Source organism: Durio zibethinus, chromosome 9, assembly GCF_047325235.1.
Source record: "Durio zibethinus cultivar Kanyao isolate XHJ-2024 chromosome 9, ASM4732523v1, whole genome shotgun sequence".
NCBI classification, from domain to species: Eukaryota; Viridiplantae; Streptophyta; class Magnoliopsida; order Malvales; family Malvaceae; genus Durio; species Durio zibethinus.
The window spans coordinates 6,072,507-6,093,168 of record NC_143170.1 but is presented as its reverse complement, the minus strand read 5'-3'; the positions used below and the strand labels follow the sequence as shown (position 1 = coordinate 6,093,168).

The 20,662-nt window shown below is 28.9% G+C and overlaps 1 protein-coding gene across 1 annotated transcript; it reads left to right on the top strand.

The window, feature by feature from the left end:
* Nucleotides 1–14,670: 14,670 nt before the first annotated feature.
* LOC111316246 (hevamine-A-like) lies at nucleotides 14,671–16,006 on the top strand. Its single transcript, XM_022918267.2, has one exon. The coding sequence runs from the start codon at nucleotides 14,750–14,752 to the stop codon at nucleotides 15,644–15,646; it is 897 nt and encodes a 298-aa protein (XP_022774002.2). The 5' UTR covers nucleotides 14,671–14,749; the 3' UTR covers nucleotides 15,647–16,006.
* The last annotated feature ends 4,656 nt before the right edge of the window (nucleotides 16,007–20,662 follow it).

Sequence of the window (20,662 nt, the reverse complement as noted above, 5' to 3'; positions counted from 1 at the left end):
GAATCCTTGGTGAAGTTTACTAAACTTAGGCATTCTATTTGAGGTTATTTTATTGTTGTGGTGATTTATAGTGGTTTTTGGTGAAGTTGGCATAATGATGGCTAACAACTTTGTATAACCTCATATTTTTAAGTTAGGCAGGAATAATGATAATTGGGGTAAATAAATGAAGGTGTTGTTAGAGTTTCAAGACCTATGAGAAATTATTTATAAGGGGTTTAAGGAATTTAGTAAAGCGAAAGAAGAGAGACTAATGAAGGCTCAAAAGTTTACTCTTAAATATATAAGGAAAAAAGATAAAAAGGCTTTATTTGTGCTTTACCAAGCAATTGATGAGTTAAACTTTGAGAAGATTTCTATGGTGATAACTTCTAAAAAGTTATGGGATATTCTCAAGAATTCATATAAAGGGTTTGATAAGGTTGTGAATGTTTGCCTACAAGTGTTAAGGGATGAATTTAATGCCATATCCATGAATGTGAATGAGACCATTTTGGAGTACTTTAGAATCGTGTTGGTTATTATGAATGAGATAAGGAGAAATGGTGAGAAATTTGGTGATGTCCTGGTTATAAAAAAGATTTTTCGATCTTTAACTCCAAAGTTTTAGCAAAATACGATGATTGTTGAAGAAGCAAAGGACTTTGAGGATATGATAATTGATCAATTGATGGGAACATTATAAGTGCATGAACAAAGGTTGAACAAAAAGATTACTAGCTCCATTGACCAAGCCCTTCACATAAAGTTTACTTTGGATGAAGATAAAAAAGAAAGTTGGTATTCAAGATACTCAAAGAGGAAGAGATAGAGGTTATAGAGGTTGTGGTAGAAGTATGCAAATAAAGGTCATTACACTGAAGGTGGTGGTAGAGGTTATGATGATTACGGAAAAGGCTTTATAAGTACAGGTGGAGAGGTAGAGCAAGAGGTAGACGACATCAATCATGGCATGCTCCAAGAAGAAGAAGAAGAGCTAGAAATGATGGCAACTTTAACAACTTTCCAAACCGACAATGTTACGATAAAAGAAACATATAATGCTATAATTGCCATAAATATGGGCATTATAGTAATGAATGTTGAGGAAAGCAAGGTGGTGAAGTTAATGAGCAAGCAAACTATGTTGATTAGAATTATGGTGATGTGGATTTTACTTTATTGTTTACTTTTAATAGGACTATTATGGATAAAAGCAATACTTGGTATCTTGATAATGTAGCTAATAACCATATGACTAAAAACAAAATTATATTTGTTGAGTTGAATGAAACGGTGAAAGGCAATGTTACTTTTAGATATGAATTTAAAGTTTGAGTAAAAAGAAAAGGTAACATTCTCATCAAGCTCAAGAATGATTCTCATAATTTTATTTTCAATGTTTACTATATTCTTTTCTTGAAAAAGAATATTTTGAGTTTGGGGCAACTATTGGAGAAAGGTTATGTGATAAATACGGAGTATGGTCTTTTCATTATAAAAGATAGGAATAAAAAGTTGATTACTATTGTAAAGATGTCAAAGAGAATGTTTTGCTTGAATTTACAATATGATGAAATTCATTGCTTGAGTTCTATTATGCAAGATGAGTCTTGGTTATGGCACTTGAGGTTTGAGCATTTTAGTTTTGATAGTTTAAGGCAAGTAAGAATATGGTGAAGGGGTTGCCTCATATTAATCATCCCAATCAAATTTGTGAAGGGTGCATTTTTGGTAAACAACATAGGCTAAGTTTTTGCAATAACGGTAGGTGGAGAGCAACTGAACCTTTGAAACTTGTGCATGCCGACATTTATGGTGTTTTGAAACTAATGTCAAGTGGAAGGAATATATATTTTGTGATTGTCATTGATGATTTTAGTCAAAAGACTTAGGTGTATTTCTTGAAAAGGAAGTTTGACTTGTTAGATGTATTCAAAGAGTTCAAAGCCTTTATAGAGAATCAAAGTGGTTATTACTTGAAGATTCTAAGGTTTAATCAATGTGAAGAGTACACATTGTATTAATTCAAACACTTATGCAAGGAGTATAGGATTATGCACCAAGTCACCCTATTCTATTCCTTGTAACTTAATAGCGTTATTGAAATAAATCAAATAATTTTGGATATGGTAAAGAGTATGATGAAGGGAAAAAATATGCTAAGAGAGTTTTGGGCGAAAGTGATTGTATACATTGTATACTTGTTAAATCAATGTCCTATTAAAAATATTTACTTGAAGACTTCAGAGAAAGCTTAGAGTGGTTTAAAACCAAGTGTAGCCCATTTCAAAGTATTTGGATGTATTGCTTATGCCAACATTTTGAAAGCTAAAAGAACAAAGTTTGATGACAAAAGGAAGAAATTTATCTTTCTTGGTTATAGTGCACTAACTATAGGTTACAAGTTGTACAACCCACTCTCTAAAAGAGTTTTTATGAGTAAAGATGTGATCTTTGAAGAAAATGGCATGTGGGATTGGAATCATGATGAAGTTGGTGTTTTAGAACTTCAATTTGAACATGAAAAAGAAAAACCTAGAGTGGTTCAATATATAGAGCCATAAACACCTTTTCACACTTCCTTTACAATATCATCTTCATCATCATCATCTTCATCTAGAGAAAACTTTAATAAAAAGCCTTGAAAAATTAAAAGCTTAATAGAGATTTATGATGCCATAAAAAATAATGAAGATATTAATCTTTATTATTTTTATATAGATTGCTATCTTATTTGTTTTGAGAAGGCTATTCAATAAAAAAAATGGAAGAAAACGATGGATGAGGAAATAAAGGCAATTGAAAAGAATAATACTTATTTTTTAACTATTTTACCAAAAGCTAAAAAGTCCATTGGTGTGAAATGGGTGTAAAAGACTAAGAAGAATGCAAAAGAAAAAGTTCAAAGATGCAAAGTGAGGTTGGTGGTAAAAAAGTACAAGTAAAATCCCAATTTTGATTATGGTGAAGTTTTTGCTCTGGTTGCTTGGTTAGAGACCATTAGATTAATGATTTCTTTGGCTGCCTAAAATGGTTAAAAAATTTATCAAGTGGATGTTAAGTTCACATTTTTGAATGGTGCTTTTGAAAAAGAGATATATGTGGAACAATCCTTGGGGTATGTGAAACTGGGTTATGAAGGCAATGTGTACAAGTTAAGAAAGGTTTTTTATAGGCTCAAGCAAACACCATGTGTATGGAATGCTAGAATTGACAAGTATTTCCATAATAATGGGTTTAATAAGTGTCCTTATGAACATGCTTTGTATATGAAGAAGGCCACTTATGGAGATGTGTTATTTATGTGTCTTTATGTTAAGGATTTGATCATTAACGAAAACAATACAACCATGTTTGATGAATTTAAGAAAAGTATGAGTCAAGAGTTTGAGATAATGGATATTGGTTTGATGGCACTGTTTCTTGGCATTGAGGTAGTGCAAAAAGATAATGGGATCTTTATTTCTTAAAGTGCATATGTGAAAGACATTCTCAGAAGATTCAAGATGGAGTCTTCTAATAAAGTGAACTTCTCCTTTGATTATGGCTTAATGTTAGGGAAAGAAATCAATGGTCGTAATATGGATCCTATATACTTCAAAAGCCTAGTTGGAAGTTTACGCTATCTCACTTGCACTAAACCTAACATTCTTTATGGAGTTGGTTTGATTAGTAAATACATTGAGGCACCGGATCAATCACACCTTAGTATGGGAAAGAGGATTCTAAGGTATGTCAAAGGAACATCAATGATGGCCTGTTCTATTCTTATTGCAATGATGTGAAATTTATTGATTATTCAGATAGTGATTAGGGTAGAGATTTGGATTAAATCAATAGCACTTTCGATTTTGCTTTCTTTGTTGGTGATTATGCATTCACTTAGTCATCCAAGAAGTAACCTATTACGACTTTATCAACTTGTGAAGTGGAGTATGTAACGACAAAATCTACCGTTTGTCATGCTATTTGGTTGAGAAATGTATTGGACTATTTGGGGTTTGGGTAAAAGTGTCCTATAGAGATTTTTGTTGATAATCACTCAGCTATTGCTTTGGCAAAAAATCTGGTGTTTCATGAAAGGTGTAAACACATTGAAACTCGCCTTCACTTTATTTGAGAGTATGTAGAGAAGAAAGAAGTTGAGTATGTGCATTGCAAGTCTCAAGATCAAGTAGCAGATATCTTTACTAAGCCATTAAAGATTGATGTGTTTAAAAGGATGAGGGTGATGTTGAGAATGAAAAATGATAATTTGGTTTAAAAAGAGATATTGGATTGTAAACCCAATTACATTGGGTTAGTCACTTATCTTTCTTTTTTTTTTTTTTTTTTCTAATAGGCCATTTATTTTTCATTTTGAGTTAGAACCTTTTTGTGTTTTATAGTTAGGCCATTATAAAGTAAATGATAGAATAAATATATATGGCTTGAAAAAATAGTATAGAGAAGTAGAGAAGAGAATGTGTTAAAGGTGAAAGTACAAAGAAGAAAATGGTTTTTTGTCTTTGTGAGAAAAATGCAAACTTTTGTGTAAGTTATTTTCTTACTTTACTAAATGAATATCTTTGATACATTTTGAAGTAAAGAACATGTTACTTTGTTTGTTATTTATAAATTTGAAAGTTAGCTATGCTTCATAGTTGGTTATATGGTTATTTGAACTTTGAGTTTGGTTGATTGAAGATAGTTTTTAGTGTGAATTTTGTGCTGAAAATTTGTGTATGATTATGGTGAAAAGTTTTAATTTTGATGGTTCATTGAAGCTTGAGTTATTATGTTTCAAGAAGCTTTATGGAGTTTGCATACCAAATGTTTGTGAAAATGTCTTTTAAGGCCTTCCTTCCAAAATGCTCCATACTCCTCAAGTTGATCGAAAGTGATCAATGTCTTTTAAGGCCTTCCTTCCAATATGCTCCATACTCCTTAAGTTGATCGAAAGTGATTAGTTCATTGGTTGTCCACTCTTTGAATGTTTGCTTTGAATGACGTAAAGGACTGGAACCCACAATGGATTTGAGTTATAATCATAGTTACAGAAAGGGGTAACATTGTCGAACATGGCATAGTTTAGATGTTTGATTATGAAAGCAGGAGGTGGAGCTCCCATTTAATCAATCTCCCTTTCACCCTGGTCCTAATGAGTTAAAAATTTTAAGATAAATAAGAGAAATTCAAATCAAAATAGAGACTAAAATATTAGCCAAAATAATCATTTGAAACTTTTTTCAAAACAACAAAACAAATTAAAAGAACTCAAAATAGAAAACTATTCATCTTTTCTCTCATTTGAAACTAGCGACTACAAATGAGTGAAGAAACGATGAAAGACAAATGGGAAATGTTGCAAACAACAACTAAAAGCTTGGAAAAGTAGAAACTCTAAAAGTATTGACCCATTATAGATATATTAGCTAACCAAATATTTGAGTGTTTTAAGCTTGTGGAAAAATAGGAGAAATGGAAGTGAGATTTAAAGAAAGGCTACAACATTGCACGTTAAGAACGTGTCAAAATAGAAACTATATTCTCTACCACCATTTTTATTTTTTTTCTTCTGCAAATTTAATCAAGTAGAGAGATTGGGTGCGAGAGGTTGCATATTAAAGTCTTGTGCAAGGACCATCATGATTGGAAACCAACATATATGTCATTATTCAATAGAAGATCTCTATATGTTAATATTATATCATCTCAAATACTATATGTGATGATTTATGGTATTTATTCTAAGATGGAATATTTTAGTTAGAGAATAACCAAAAAAAAGAAAAACCACATTACAAATTGATTATGTTCTATATAAAATGTATATAAAGTAAAAAAAAATTAATTAGAAAAGAATGGTACAAAATAATAAATTGACTTCTTAAGAGTGACAACAATGGGTATTTTGTTGATTATTGCTAACAAACAATTAATGATGGTTTTTGGAAACTTATAGGTATAGAGATTTGTTAAAGAATAAAAAATAACCAAAAGATATCAAAATTTGAATTTTGAGGTACGAAGTCAATAATTTATTGAAAAAACAAAAGAGGTAAATTAAGAGAGTTATTCAATATTAAAATATTAAATGATCTAAGGTTATTTTATGTTATTAGCTCATACATTTTATATTTACTATCATTGATTAGTGATGTAATATTATTAATATACCTCATAGGTTTGGACTTACTTAAAGTTTTATACTTAAACAGTAATATAACAATTGTAGATTTTAAACTTTGGTCATTACGGTGTTAGAAAAAATAAATAAGGAAAGAGAAAAACAGAAAAGAATTTTGGCTTTAAGAGGTGAAGAACACTTTTTTAAAGGCAATTACGCTTTTAGGATATAAAAAAGCCTCAAACTCTCTAATCAAAAGTAATGAAAATGGTTATACTGAAAGATTTTATTTATAATGAATGAATAGACATAAACTTCTATTCAAATGGTTATGATCTTATGTATAATCATGACCTTTATGTATAATAATCTATTTATATTTAAATAATTATGACCATTTGTCATATGATAATTATTTCTGTTCAAACATAAATATTTAAAATATGAATAAAATTAATACAAAAATTAATTTTATTCATCAATAATTAAATCTTTTTATCTAATGTGGGATGCACCATATTCTAAACTACCGACAATCCTCCACTAATTTGGAATATTGGTGGTTAATTTTTACCTTTCACACAAATAAATATTATGAATACAAGAATGTATCTCTTGATTTAAACATTCAATTAGCATATATATCTTAGAATTCTAATGAAGTTGATGGTATCCACAGATTAAACCTCAACTCTTAGTGTTAGAATTGAAGATATAACACACATAATACTTATTTATTCCTCTGTTAGAGGTTTGTAACTACTTTTAGCACTATTATGGCCATGTGCTTATTCTATTCATAAACATTTACAAGAGAGACTTCGATTCTTCTTGTTGAAGCAACACCACTTTTATGTTTATATAGGTAGAGTTTCTATTATGTTTCTATTGCTTTAGACATTTAAAACTCCATTAAGAGTATAAAAACTCATTCTCCCTATGCAATGGATCACACCGGTTTCTAAAATTTGAATGAATTTTACTAGTGTTTAATAGACACATAATAATAACTGCTTTTTACCTATTAAACTTTGTAGTTAGAGGTTATTAATTCAAAGTTGGGTTCCCATTATTGGTGTCTAATAATAAGGGTTTATATCCATTCTACTTGTAGTACTACTAGCCAAATATTTTGGAATTCAATTTTCTTTTATGGTAATTACCCACACTTGAGATTGATTTTCTAATATATTCATTTCAGACTAATATGTCCAAACTTTTTATTTTGCATATCATTTATATGCTCCAAACATTGTTGCCTCATTCTTATCATTTTAAAAAATAGTTGGTTTAAGTTATGGTCACAACTCTATATTTATTAATATCAACCATTCTATTTCCATATTTTTGTACATTTTAATACAATTATATTTCAGTACAATTTAATAAACTCAATGAATAAACCAAAATGATTTTAATCCTTTTAAGATTTTTAAGGATCTTTTTATTACTTTACTTTAATAAGTGTTTAAACTTATTAGCTTGTATAATTTGCTCATAAAATTATACTAAAATCTTGCAACATTATGGTGGTAATTTTTATTTCTTTTGATTCTTAACACCCCCACCATGTGTAAGTATGCATTCTTTTATTAAAAAAAATTTGATTCAATTATCAAGATATCATATATACTTAATCAAGTTACCATTTCATTTATCTTTTCACTATTAGTTTTTTTTTTTTTTTAAGTAAGAGGCTTCCAAATCTACCTTTAATGAAAGATAATTAGCTAAGATCTTAATATTTCAATAAAAGTTTTAAAACTTTTATATTTTAACTCAATATAAGAGTTTACATCAATAAGCAAATTTCAAATATAATTATACTTCTATAGTCTCCTTTTAAGACTTTTATGTCAATTCATAAATATTTATATGAATCTATTTCATCATAGATACAGTTAATAATTTTTTATTACCATGAACAAAACCATTTTCATCACCTAAATGGATCAAATATCGTTCTTTTTTCTATTATAAAAATTTTCAAATTCCCAAGATCTTTGAATCACTGATGGCTGCCAAAGTAAATATACTTTGAAATTTTCATTATATAAAATCATAGATGATAAATTATTTGTACAATCCATAAAGTAGACCATATACATAACAAAAATTATCAAAACGTGATAAAGATTGTGGCATCAATTTTGGCTTATGGCTATTCTAAGCCAGCTATAATAATCCACATCATATCTACAAATCATGTAGATTTGGCTATTAAAATTATCTCATTTATAATGATGGCTTTTTGTGAAAATCAACTATCTCAAATGTTATCATTAGTTTTCAATACATCTAGTAATTGCCTAATGGCCAATTCCAAGTTCATGATTATTGAAACCTCTAAATTTGATTTCAAAATTTTATGAGAACTTTATTTCTCCACCATTGTGTAACCTATATATCTTTGTTATTTACCACTTTTAATTGGTCAAAACATTTTCAGATATATAATAAAATCAAACTTTCTCATAGGACCAATATGCCTATATACAATAAGAGTTTATAATATATTTAACTCCAATTTAAAATACTTTCACAATCATTTTGTGATCAATATGTTCATATCTAGATCAAATATCAATGCAAGTCATGAACATATATCCAAAGAATCATTTTCATAAAATAATATAAACAATAATTATAATATGAGTTTTACTCATATTTCATACAAAAATTTATGATGAATTTGCATTGGTTAAATCATTGATTGGCTAATTTTAAGGCTTACGGCTTTCACAAATAAATATTATTATCTAAGCCCATATGTTAATATGGCATATAATCAGCTACATCCTTGCCATTGTTATAAAACTATTGAAAACCATAAAAACTTGTTCACTTTTCATTTTAATAGCATACAAATGGCCTTTTTTTTTTTAGGTATAAGAAGCAAAAATACTTTAATTATCTTTAACCAATAATTTATTAATTGGATGATTGTATTCCATCTTCATAGATTATATCTTTCTTATATGTATAAGAAAGAAAATTCAATCACATTCAGTTCATTTTCGTAATATATGGCAAACTATACCAATATTCTTTATGCCATCACAAAATGAAATTAAACACATAAATGTATTAGTGCATTTGAAACATTGAATTTGCATGTTATTTTCTAATTTATAAACTTGCCTAATTAAACATTGATGAGCATATTTCAAAATGTTAGTAACTGACAAATGTTTCAATATTTTTTCAATGTCATGCCTTTTCGTTTAATCAATATTCCATATGCAAAAAGCAACAGTGTTTTTTTTTTTTTTGTAACCATTGATTAACTCTTTGATGGCTTTTTATGATTTTCACTTTGTGAGTGTTTATAATAAAATTTTATTTTGTAAAATCACTTTTAGTGTAATACACGCAGCAAGTAAAATACATGTCACATTGCTCATGTTTCTGATAATAATCATTATTTGATTTATTATCCACCAATTAATCCATGGAACACCGTATCTTAATAATAATTATTCACATATGTCAATTGAATTTTAATTGGTTTTCATGAAAATTAAACACTAATCAAAATTTGAACCAATAATAAATTAAAAATATATATATCAACAATTTATTTATAAATGATCAACAAAGATAGAATCATACAAATAGCTTGACTCAACTTATTATAAAAAATTTGGTGCCATATTTAATAATAAACTAATCTTGTAGCCAAATCTTTTTTTTTTTTTTGCATATATTCTCTACTTGCATCGAATTTCTCATGGTAAATTGTTTTACCTATTTTTGATTGTTTTTATAGAAACTACGTGACAATTTACCTATTCTATATATAACCAAGACATTAGAATTAAACAATCGACCATTCCATTAGAACCTATTTTAATTCGTTACTTGATAACAAATGATCATTCTTTTGGTCATAAATCAATTCATGTCTTTCTTTTTTATGTTTTTAGGCTTTTTCCCATCTTAGTCTTTATAAGCATCAATTTTTCAAACAAATATAATACAATTCATTAAACATAATTGTGGTGTCAATTTTAGTATATGCATAAACTTATGCAATGTAATCAATATTTTTGCATATTATATTTTGACTTTACACACCAATGAAGTAAATTGTTAATGTGTTATCTCATTCAATCAATCTTTTTACCAGCAATTATGCAAAAAATAAAACACATACATCTAATGAAGATCTTTATGAAAATTAACATTTTGGTCCATAGAAACATTAATCCTTTGACACCTTGAACCTTCTCTAATATTGATATCCAAATCATGCCAATTTTTTTTCCTTATATCTTTTAAGGAACCAAAAGGAAAATTGATTTGAAGAACAAAAAGTGCAAGAAAATACAATAATTAACTAGAAACAACTAAAATATAAAGTGAAATTCAACTGAAACTCACTGAGTTGATGAAAGAAAAAATTAGGTCTAGAAGCTTATAATGAAAATGAACTTGAAATGAGCTAAGAAACAATTCATCAATCAAGTTTGCTATAAAATTCAACAAGAAAATGGCAGCAAAATAGAAAAAACCAGCTTAATGAACTAGCAACTCAAGTGATACCGAAAACAGAGAAAAACAGAGCATTAACAATTAAATCTATCCAAACACCAAATGAATTCATGAAAATAAATGCAATAAATTAAAAAATAACAAGTAAACATGTAAAACTAAGAATACAAAATATGAGAGAATCAAATCAAACACCTAGAAGGAGAGAGGATCATCATTCATCAAGTTCTCATGCATGGATTGTTTCTGCCTTCTGGATTCACCCTTAACTTTGGAGAATTAATTGTACTTGTACGAATGGAATTTGAGGCTAAATTTTAATTGGATTATAGTTTATGAACTAAAAATCTAGGAAAATTTTTTTAAAGTAAATCAAGCTAGAATTCACTGAGTTTTTGATCAAAAGACTGAAGATAGGTCAGGTGTGTAGTTTTGAAACCATATTTGAGTTCAACGTGAATTTTATAGAATTTGAAAAGGAAATCATGAGAATTTGTAAATTGCATTATGAAAACCTTAAAGAACATTTAAAAAGAGTGTAGGAAACCTAAAATTGTAACAAGATTCAATTAAGAAAACTAAAAATGACAAGAAAAATGAAAGGTAAAATATCAATGTTGTGCTCTAAGTTGCACCAGCAAAGATATATGGAAAGCATAAACTTCTTATAAGACAATTGATTAGTCATAAAATATGGCTTAAACAAGGTTCAAAAAAGTATGAACAAGCATCAACAAATATCATACAAACATTCATATGAAACCATGGCCTCCCACCTCAAAACCCTTCAGCTTTTGATAAATTATTAAAAGAAGTTCTTTTTGTAATAGAATACAAGATTCAAGTACATTATCATGAATTTATACTTTTATACAGTTTTCTTGATTCGAAAGATCTTCTTTCAAAATAATTACATTTCTCGTTTCTTTTCACACTCACCTAAGCACATTTAACACATTAAATCAAACAGTAAGTAAAGATTTCTATATTAAACCAGCAGAGATAAAACAAGAATCAAGGCAAAGCATTCATATATAGATATGAGATAAGTAAGAGCAACCTTATGCGGAGTACTAAAAAAACTTTCCAATGGCTGAAAAGACTAGAAGAGCTATCTCGACATTGCAAAGAGTGGAAATCTCATAAGCTTTCTTGAAAAATCCTATCTCCTTTTTGAGAAAGTCATCTGCCTCATTGCCACGTTGTTAATCTTCTTGATTTGAATTTTTTTCTCACTATTCTCTTCCAAGAAAAAAGTTGAGGGAAAAAAAGAAATTATAAAAGAGAAAGAAGGGGTTTCAAATTTGAAAAAAAAATTTAGTCACACTATTTCGTCACGATAGTTGTGTTTACTTTTTTAAAAAAGTCACTATTTGCAAAGAGGATTATTGAAGGCATTTTTTTTTATAAAAAATGCTTTCAATAATTTCTCCTAATTTTTTAAAGAGGATTATTAAAGGCATTTTCTGCAAAAAAACGCTTTCAATAGTCCACTTCATTTTATATGAGAAGATTATTGAAGGCATTTTTTACCAAAAAATACCTTCAATAATCCTTTCATATTTTTTTAGAGGGGATTATTGATGATATTTTTTGGGTAAAAAACACTTTCAATAATCTCTTGTAAATTTCAGGCAAAAAACATATTGAATAATCTGCTCATAAAAAATAGAGACGATTATTGAAGGCTTTTTTTATCAGAAACGCCTTCAATAATTTCGCTTAAAAATTGTAGAAGATTATTAAAGGCGTTTTTCCAATAAATTTTTTTATCAATAAATTTGTCAAAAATAGAATAGCGTTGTTGGTTACAGCATACGATTGTTAATTATAAGGTTATAGGTTCAATCCTTTTTTAACATCTTTTAGATTTTTTAAGGGACTATTAAAAGCATTTCTAACGCCTTCAATAATTTTCCTAAAAAATTGAAGTAAAAAATGCCTTCAATAATCCCTTAAAAAATTCAAAAAATGCTGAAGAGAAAAATCGAACCTATGACCTTATGATTAATAATCGTATGCTCTAATCGTCAATGCTACTCCATTTTTCACAAATTTATTGACAAGGATATTTATGACGTCTTCAATAATCCCTCAATTTTTTAAAGGAGACTATTAATAGCATTTTTTTGACAAAAAAAGCCTTCAATAATCTCCTTCAATTTTTTTCGAGGGGATTATTAAAGGCGTTTTCTGCAAAAAAAAATACCTTCAGTAATCCCTTTTAATTTTTTTATAAGGGATTATTAAAGGCGTTTTAGGTAAAAATGCCTTGAATAATCAGCTTATAAAAAATAGAGGCGATTATTGAAGGCGTTTTCTACTAGAAACACCTTCAATAATTTCGTTAAAAGATTGTATAAAATTATTAAAGGTGTTTTTGGCTAAAAACCGCCTTCAATAAATTTTCTTGTTAATAAATTTATAAAAAATAAAGTAGTGTTGTTGGTTAAAGCATATGATTGTTAATCATAAGGTTGTAGGTTTGATCTATTCTTTCATCCATTTTTAAGTATTTTTAGGGTCAATAATTCCCCTAAAAAATTGAAGTCGAATATTGAAGGTAACACCTTTAATAATCCTTGAAAAAATTTAAAAAATGTTAAAAGAAGGGATCAAACCTATGACCTTATAATTAACAACCTTATACTCTAACCATTAATGCTACTCCATTTTTCACAAATTTATTGACAAGGAGATTTATTGAAGGCATTTTTGACAAAAAAAACGTCTTCAATAATCCTCTACAATTTTTTAAAGGGAATTATTGAAGGCATTTCTAGCAGAAAATGCCTTCAATAATCATTTTTATTTTTTATGAGCAGATTATTCAAAGTATTTTTTGCCTGAAACGCCTTCAATAATCACTTTAATTTTAGCAGATAGGATTATTCAAGGTGTTTTAATCAATAAACGCTGTTAATTTTATCTTTAATGGCGTTTATATGTATAAACGTCGCTTTTTGAATATTTAGTGCTGTTTTGATAATAAATGCTTGAAGTTTTATAAAAATACAGAAGCTAGCGGTGTTTGTAAACAAAAGGCCGCTACAAAATTGTCGCTAATATGCCATTTTGCTGTAATGAACATTACTTTCTAGTGTTAGATGAACAATATATAAGAGCTTATCACAATCTCAGGCCTCAGAGCAAGAAGACAAATTATTGCATTCCAATGGGTTAAAATATCGATATGGATTTTGTGAGTCACTACATATTTACATTTATATATATAAAAGAATCTTCTTCCATTCTATATGATCGAGCATATACAAATATAATAAGATGCCAGGCCCCAACTTATGGAGGTTTTTTCTTTTCGTCGATCGGCATTTCTATCTGATAAACCTTTTCGACCTTTTGCTTCACGAATACTTCGCTACAAATGATTTTTTTTTTTTTTTTTTGCTAGGAACATTATATTGGCAAGGTCAAGCTCACTGGAATTAACAAAAGTTGCTGCCCCATTAAGCATGGCGTCGAGTATGGCGGATTGTGGCATTGATACAAGCCCTAAATTCATTGTATTTTTCTCTTTTTATTTGAATAACACCGGAGACTTTATCACATTTACTTGAACTAACTTAGGACTCTCTCAGATCTACGTGATTTGTTATTAATTTCCTTAATCGACTGATCTAGTGGTACCCAAGGCACATTGGGCGAAGGTTTAAGTGAAGTTTAAACCTGTGAGAATATATACTATTGCACCCAAATCCATTTAAGATGTTCAGAACTTTACTAAGCAACTATAAAACAATTCTATTTTCCTCAGAAATTTCAACATTATGAACAGAAACTCACATTTCAAACTTCTCCACTTGACAATAATTACTAATTAATTAAAACGTACATATCATCTAGTTGATTGGCTGGCATGAAACCAAAGCCTGTTGAAAGATCTTAACGTGAGAGTGAAGTCAGTCATTAAAGATTTTCATCAAGAAAAAAACAAAATACCAATTAGTCTTCATTACTCTTCAAGTTTATTTGCGTACATATATAATACTATTAAATTGAAACGATAAAGGTCAGCGAATCGCCATAAATGGATCTTCGTTCATATTTTAATATGACAACCTTTTGGTTGGGCTCTCCCTGAATTCTATATAAGCGACCTTTCCACTGGCATTGAGGAACCAAAGACAAAACTCAGTTTCAACAATGACCACAAAAATACAAGCCATATCTTTTCTTGTTTCGGTCCTAGTCCTAGCCCTGATTGGGGTCTCTCATGCCGGTGGGATCGCAATTTATTGGGGTCAAAGCAGCTCCGAGACAACCTTAAACGAAACTTGTAACTCTGGACTATACAAATTCGTAAACGTTGCCTTCCTCAACAAATTCGGCAGCGGCCGAACCCCATTGCTCAACCTTGCAGGCCACTGCAACCCATCAAATGGTGGTTGCAGGGTTGCAAGTTCAGCCATAAGAAACTGCCAAGAGAAAGGCATCAAGGTGATGCTCTCCATCGGTGGTGGCATTGGTCAGTACTCTCTGGCTTCTAAAGACGATGCCAAGAAGGTAGCCGCTTATTTATACAACAACTTTTTGGGTGGAACATCAGCTTCCCGGCCATTAGGAAGTGCCGTGTTGGATGGAATCGACTTTGACATAGAGCTTGGCTCCACTAAATATTGGGACGATCTTGCACGCTACTTGGCCGCATATAGCAAGCCGGGAAAAAAAGTATACCTATCGGCCGCTCCTCAGTGTCCGATCCCTGACAAATTCTTAGGGACTGCCCTTAGTACTGGGCTTTTTGATTATGTTTGGGTTCAGTTTTATAACAATCCCCCATGCCAATACAGTCCTGGAAACACAAGCAAGATTTTAGCTTCATGGAAACGGTGGGCTGACATAAAGGCAATAAAAAAGTTGTTTTTAGGGTTACCGGCAGCCAAGGCGGCAGCTGGAAGTGGGTACATTCCACCTGCCGTGCTAATCTCTCAAATCCTTCCAGAGATCAAGAAATCACCGAAGTATGGAGGTGTTATGCTGTGGAACAGGTACTATGACAGGGTCAATGGCTATAGTGCTGCCATTAAGACAAAGGCGTAAACTATATATGCTTATGAATAGCAAAGCAACCTTGCCAGGCTTAGTAGCCTAATAAGTCCATGTATCCAAATTAGTGGGGGCAAATTATGTGTTGAATGAATAAGTTGTTTCTGTGGTTTTTTTTTTTTTTCCATGAATGTCTTAATTACGTAATTATGCGCCAGTCTAGTAGTCTGTCGTAACAGTAATAAAAGATAGTAAGAAAACATGTGTATTTGGAAATTGGATGCATCTCGTCATTTCATGATAGTTTCTGATTTGATTAAGCTGAGTAAATGGTATATATTTACGTTTAGTTTCAAACTTGCAAAAAAAATAAAAATAAAAAAAGACCTCCATAAAGCAAGCAACAGTACTTCAATATCACAGCTGCAGGGAAAAAAGGTCAAAGGAAATAAATATTTCCTCCACATTTTTTTATTTATTGCAAATATATAAAAAAGATAATGTCACAAATGATCTTTGAACTATAGAAAAATATTAAAAATAATATTCAAATTTTAAAAATCTCTAATATGTTATTTAAATATTAAATATTTTTAATTTATATGATATTTAAAGAACTGTTAATTTATCCGTGATATGTTATTATTTGAAATTAATCATATGAAAGTGAGTATCATATTAATTAAAATATTCATAATTCAAATATCATATTAAAAATATTTAAATATAAATATTATATTGAATATTTTACTACAATTTATAAACCATTCATAACATTAACCTTGTATAATAAAAATAATCAAAATCAAAGCATTGGGTAAACTTTGAAATTCCCCTACCGCATATATATTATGTATTAACTAATCAGTCAAGCTATAAATAATAGAGAAGTGTTAATTAGTGTTTTGTGACATTAATCATTCATGTTATATTGAAAAAAAAAAGTAAATATATAATAAATGTATTGTCTCCTTTTGAATATAATGAAATTAATATATTAAATGTAAAAGCGTTTCCTTAAATATGATTTTAATCCTTATCCAGTTATGTACAAGTGAAAAATATAATCAAAAACTCTACAACGATAAAACCATGACTTCTACCAATAATAGCAGAATCTGCTCATTGAAGAGTTCGATTTGTCTTCGATCAATCAAATCTGTCAACTGATTCTCTTTAATACAATAAAGAGCTTTTCTTGAGACTAATATTGAATTTGGGAAAATATGAATTCAGATAATCAGATGAAAATAATTGGGAAATCTATTTCTTTCTTTATTTTTCTTGGGAAATCTATTCCGAATCCATCTTTTATTGAAGTGCTAGAAAGTAGAAACTAAAGTTGGAATTCAACGAAAATAATTTTATTTTTTGACCGAAAAAGACAAGCGATACAGCTGACAAGCTAAAACACAACAGAACCCAAGAACCAAAACACAAAAACATGATATTACAACCAACGACGACAGCACTACTAAACGCCAACTGAAATAGAAATAGAACTCTTTTGAAACATTTTATTTGTCATTAAAACCTGGAGATTCACTGGAAGAAGCCTTGTCACTGAAATAATCTTCAATTGTGTCATTCCAAAAGCAAACTTCTTCATCCTCATCACCTTTCATTCCCTCTTCATCCCCATTGCTATCTTCCTTTATATAATCGTCTCCGTCGATAGGTGCTGCTGTAGCATTTGGGTTTGGGTTTATTTTCTCACCTTTCATAATTTCAAGCCTCTTTAGTTGCTCTTGTGAATTTGGCGGTGGTGGGTTTAGACAAACAGGTCTTGGAATGGCATATCCTCCTTGGTTTTCTTTTGGCATGATTCTCATTCGGCCACAATGAGAGCACATATCATAGCCATTGATCTTTCTAAAGACAGGCATGTACTCTCCTTTAACATAGTACACAAAATGAGAGACAGCATACATGTCGGATCGGTCTCCGACATAGTATGCTCCATACTCCTCAAGTTGCTCGAAAGTGATCAATTCATTGGTTGTCCACTCTTCGAATGTTTGCTTTGAATTGACGAAAGCAACTGGATCCCACAACGGACCGAAGTTATAATCATAGTCATGGAAAGGGGTAACGTTGTCGGACATGGCATAGTCTGGATGTCTGATTGTGAAAGCAGGAGGTGGAGCTCCCATTTAATCGATCTCCCTTTCACCCTGGTCCTGAATCCTGATGAGTTAAAAATTTTAAGATAAATCAGATAAATTCAAATCAAGACAGATAATAATATATTAGCCAAAATAATCATTTGAAACTTTTGTCAAGCCAACAAAACAAATTAAAACAACTCAAAATAGAAAACTATTAATCTTTTCTCTCGTTTGAAACTAGCGGCTGCAGGTGAGTGAAGAAACAGTGAAAGACAAATGGGAAAGGTTGAAAACAACAACTGAAAGCTTGGAAAAGTAGAAACTCTAAAGTACTGACCGTTGAGGGATTTATTAGGTGACCAAATATTTGAGTGCTTTAAGCTTGTGGAAAAACAGGAGAAATGGAGGTGCTATTTAAAGAAAGGCTGCACCATTGCATGTTAAGAACGTGTCAAAAGAGAAACTATATTCTCTACCACCATTTTTATTTTTTTTTCTTCTACAATTTAATCAAGTAGAGAGATTGGGCGTGGGAGATTGCATATCAAAGTCTTGTGCAAGGACCAACATGATTGGAAACTAACTTAAATGTCATTATTCAATAGATGTTCTCTATATGTTAATATTATATCATCTAAAACACTATATGTGATGATTTATGGTATTTATTCTAAGATGGAAAATTTTATTTAGAAAATAACCCCAAAAAAAAATACCACGTTACAACTAAATATATTGATTATGTTCTATATAAAATGTATATAAAGTAAAAAAAATATTTTAATTAAAAAAGAATGGTACAAAATAATAAATTGACTTCTTATGAGTGACAACAATGGGTGTTTTGTTGATTATTGCCAACAAACAATTACAATTAATGATGGTTTTTGGAAACTTGTAGTTGTAGAGATCTGTCAAAGAATAGAAAATAATCAAAGCATATCCAAGTTTGAATTTTGGGGTGCGAAGTCAATAATCTACTGAAAAAAATAAAAGAGGCAAACTAAGAGAGAGCTATTCAGTATTAAAATATTAAACAATCTAATTATTATCTCATACATTTTGTATTTACTGTCACCGATTAATGATGTAAATATTATTACTATACCGCATAGGTTTAGACTTATTCTAAGTTTTAGACTTAAACAATAGTATAACAATTATAGGTCTTAAACTTTGGTCATTATAGTATAACAAAAATATAGTATCATATAATTAGTTTTGCCAATGACGAATCCGCATCATACTACATATTAATAAGTTTCGATAACAACAAATTTCATCATATTTTATAATAAAAAAGATTATAATCTAATTAGATATTTTGATACTTAACAGAAAATAACGATATCATAAGGTTATTTTCGATTACGACAATTTTGATTAATATCATAAATGTTAAAATAATGAAAAATTTTGTACTTATTCTAGTTATTTTTAGGTTGAAAAATTAAAAGTTATGATTAATGAATATTCAACTAATATATACTTAGTTTTCATTAATTTTTTTCCATTGTTTATAAGAAAAAAAGTATTTGAGTTAAAGGAAAAAAAATCTCAAAAAAGAAAAAAAAAAACTTGTTCGAAAAATTGCTTTTCAAATTGCCTAAGTTTATATAAGAATCTATGATCTCTAATACAACAATATCTATATTTTTAGATGGTTACTCGGTTAAATGAACAAAAACAATGGAAAACCATAATAACCTCAAAGTAATTACCACGTAGTTGATTGGTTTATTCAAACTAGATAAGCAGTTGCAGCTAGTTACGGTCACATACAAGCAAGATCTATGAAAAACGTGTGAAATTGAAACCGAAGATGCCAAGTCGGACGTTCGCAGAGAATCGTAACTGTCTTTGACTCTTCGGAGCTTCCAACAAGGTATCCAGTGTCGGGTAGCTCAGACAGCGGTGACATCCGGGCCCATCAAGGCCCTGCCAAACAACCCAAACTGGTGTACAGATCTTCTCCACTATTTATAAAAAATAGTAAAAATTTTCACTTTTAGATAAAAATGCAAACGATGCTTTTTTTTTCTTTAGAGTACTTATTCTATCGATTTAATTAATTTCGATAGGATCTATATAAAATTAAATTAATTATATTATCTTATATTATTTTAATGAATTGAATGAGATATGTTAATTTCAAAAAAAAAAAACTTACTGAATTAAATTAATTTAGTTAATTTTTTCAATTAATTAAATAATAAATACATTTAAATTAAATTATATTTTAAATTTTTATCTTTTATATTTAAAATAAATTAAATAATATCATTTAATAAAATATTCAAATACCAAAATATTAAGTAAATCTAACGATTTGTATTTTTATATCGTGTTCTATGTCATATTTAAAAGTATAATGATATAAATTATTGAAATACAAACACAACACGAATTATAAAATGTATTTAAAATTTAAAAACGAACATGACACATTTATTATACATATTACATACGACACAATCTGATTAACACGTGTATAATTAATTAATTTAAACATGATACAAATAGATGCAATTAACAAGGATATACACGAATATGTACAACTAAAATGAATATATATGAATAGATACGACTAACATTAATATATACAAAAATACAACTAAATAATAAATAACTATTAAATATCCATCATTTACAACTTAATAAACTTGGCATATTAATAATATAAAAAAAAACTTGTATATTAAAAAATTAAAAAATTTGATACCCATTTAATACGTAATTAATATATATTAATATATATTGATATATATTACATAACTATATTAGCTTTTAGTATCAAATTCAAAATAATGAGCTACTAAAGATTAAATAATAAAATAATGACGTACAGGATTAATATTAATATTTATATTATATTTATATTATTAATATAAAAAATAATTTTATCATAATTATTAATTAAGTATCATAATTAAAAGATTAAAATTTAAAATAATTTTTATAT